This window comes from Naegleria gruberi, assembly GCF_000004985.1.
Source record: "Naegleria gruberi genomic scaffold NAEGRscaffold_225, whole genome shotgun sequence".
NCBI lineage: Eukaryota > Heterolobosea > Eutetramitea > Acrasida > Naegleriidae > Naegleria > Naegleria gruberi.
In genome coordinates, this window is record NW_003163120.1 from 1,862 (window position 1) to 5,207 (window position 3,346).

Here is a 3,346-nt window from a genome sequence, read left to right on the forward strand (position 1 = left end):
CAACAGAGCCTATTACTACTTGCTCATCTTTAGCTAATAATCATAATGATGATGATGCTTATATTAGAGTGAGAAGACCTTCGGAGCACAAAAGTACATGTACCAGTGAAGATAATATTATTATTCAACCATTATCATCATCACCATTATTCAATAATATTACTCCTAGGAAGACCACTACTATAACAACGACCAATATTGCTACAACAACAAGTGAACGTAAGCATAGAACTGCAATAACCTTCCAAGAATTATTAAATTAATTTTTTTGCTCAAAGATGACATCAAAGCCTGTATCCACGTTATTTCGAATTGAAAAAGTTAAATAAAACAGGCTTGTAAAATGTTATTTAATGAATGGAAATAGAAACGCATGCTTGAATAAGTGATATACTCGAAACCTGCCATATTCAACTTTGATACTTAGAATATCAATTTGGAGTTTTAGACACCGATAGGTTGGCATCTTCAAAAAAATTGAGTCAACCCGCTAAGCGCTGGACAAAACCTTCAGCACACAACCTCGGTTCCATCATCTGATGCTTTTCATGTTGTATTTCTTCAACAACATCCATAATATAGTTTAACAAGATACATGTGTCTCGGAAGAACAATTACAAATGTTAATAATATTAGCCTTAGAGTGTTATTAGATGCATGTGCTACATCATAATGTAGGTGATGGTAAAAACAAGATGTGTGTGCCTGATCTGACTGTAAACAGCAACAACTTGTAATCCACAATATATTGTGTTGGTTACATCTGACCTTTCAATTAGTCTAACTGGCCACAACTTACTGGATTCCTCTTCTAGCCAAATGAAGATGATGTGTTGTGATAATGGAAACAGATTGATTTGGATACTTGATAATTGTTGGACAATTGGAATATTAGAGAACTATTATTGAGAACACAATACATATTTAATACTAACCAGTTTTAGACTTTCTAATTTAATATTGAGATTTCATCTCTCATGGCAGAGTACAATAGTGCTTGCTATGTGGTCTATTCATTGTTACAACTGATTGTCCAACAAAAAAACAACAACAAGTAGCATTGAATTATCAATCTCAAATAATATAGGTATGTTGATAGAAAACAACAGCACTGTATCTATTGGAATGAATGTTCATTTGGCATGTTCTATATATGGAATGCTGTCTTATAAAAGAAGGTCAAATAACAGCAACAACAAGTTAGTACAACAAAAATACCACAACAAGAGTGATTAATTTTATTAAAAAATAATCAAGAACACATATCCAATGAAGAAGAATCAGAATTCCAACAACATGTCATTCATTGATGAAACTAGCAATGTTACAAAGAAAGCAAAAGTGAAAAAGAGAAATAAGGAATTGAAAATTAAACAATCGAGATTGAGAAAACCATTACAAAATGATAATTTATTGAAAAATTATTTTGAATTTGATAAGCAACAATTAACAGAAAGTGATTTGACTATTTACAAAATTATTAATCCACCAAATGCATCAACCACCATCATTGATAATTCTAATACTTCTAGTAGTATTGAAAATAATACAACATGTCCAATAGAAACATCAACAGTTGATACAATTATTACATGTCAGAAGGTTAAATGCAAAACTATGAATAATACTAATAATTTGAATCAACATGCATCTAGTAATATTGAATATTCATCATCATCACTAACAATCAACTCAATCAACAGCAGTAGTGGTGGAAGCAGTACTAGTGGAAGCAGCAGTAGTGCATGCAGTGATAATACTTCAAAAGAAGAAGAAGAAGAAGCAGTAGAATTTGATGATTGTGAAAGCTTTCTCAGTTCAATTTCGTTTCTTTTTAATTAAGTTCTCTCTTTGAAACAGTTTTACGAGTAGTATTTACGCATGTCTATTTATGATCTATTCAAATTAAGGTCAATCAATAAACATGTAAAATTACTAAAAACATTAAATTAGCTCACACAATCATCGTTTCCAAAAGTTGTATTACTTTAAGATTTTTTAAATAATTGTACAATTATTGAATGCATGCTACAACAAGTACTATAAGTTCTTCATCGAACAGGTGAGCACTATTCATTTCTTGCGTGCATGTGTTGCAAGAGAGAGATACGAATAAACATTAATCTAGTTGTCCAACTTACTTTTTATGAATATCGCATGAACGAGTTCTACCTTCCTTATTCAATCCTGAGAACACATTTGGGGTCTAGAAAGCAATTACAACTTTAAAAAAAATTGAATCATGATGACAAAGCTAGAAAACCACACATGCTTTTACTATCTCAACACTTGGTAGATGTGTGTTGTATTTTTTGAAAATGTTTCAACAACAATTTATTTCGCGAAAGGTTTTGTGAGCCTTAAAGTGTTGTTGATGGCTTTTTAGAATCACATGTATTTATTGCATGCATGTGGTGAAGCATCATGATGATGATCTAATTGTTTGTTTGATGCATGTATCAAACTTGTAATCCATTGCATGCATCTAATAACACATCCATTCAACCTTCACATGCCGAATCATCATGGTTAAACATGCATGTCTATCATTTGTATTCGAATGGCTAATAGTCGGGCAATGGGAAATTAGAGAACTATTATTGAGAATAATTCCACTTATTTAATACTAACCACTTATAGACTTTCTAATTTAATCATTTGATTACATAACAACTCTCGCCAAGGCTTCATGACTTTGGTTTACAACAAAAAAATCATCAACAAGCATCTACATTCAATCCAGTTATTACATTGACCTATCAATCTCAAATATCAATAATAGGTATGTTGATTGAAAACAACAACACTGTATCTATTGGAATGAATGTACATTTGGCATGTTCTATAATTGGTAATCAAACTTATTAAAGAAAGTCAAATAACAGCAACAACAAGAGTGATTAATTTTATTAAAAAATAATCAAGAACACATATCCAATGAAGAAGAACCAGAATTCCAACAACATGTCATTCATTGATGAAACTAGCAATGTTACAAAGAAAGCAAAAGTGAAAAAGAGAAATAAGGAATTGAAAATTAAACAATCGAGATTGAGAAAACCATTACAAAATGATAATTTATTGAAAAATTATTTTGAATTTGATAAGCAACAATTAACAGAAAGTGATTTGACTATTTACAAAATTATTAATCCACCAAATGCATCTACTGACAATACTTTTTCAGAAAATATTACAACTTGCTCGAATGCATCATCATTATCATCAGGTACTAGTGAAAATGTAAAGGATACAATTATTACAAAGGTTAAATGCAAAACTATGAATAATACTAATAATTTGAATCAACATGCATCTAGTAATATTGAATATTCATCATCATCAC

General features: G+C 30.5%; 1 protein-coding gene across 1 annotated transcript; it reads left to right on the top strand.

Annotated features, from left to right (window-relative positions):
* Nucleotides 1-1,269: 1,269 nt before the first annotated feature.
* NAEGRDRAFT_54780 (uncharacterized protein) lies at nucleotides 1,270-1,842 on the top strand (the record flags this gene model as incomplete). Its single annotated transcript, XM_002668422.1, has 1 exon — nucleotides 1,270-1,842. The coding sequence occupies one exon, from the start codon at nucleotides 1,270-1,272 to the stop codon at nucleotides 1,840-1,842; it is 573 nt and encodes a 190-aa protein (XP_002668468.1).
* Nucleotides 1,843-3,346: the final 1,504 nt, after the last annotated feature.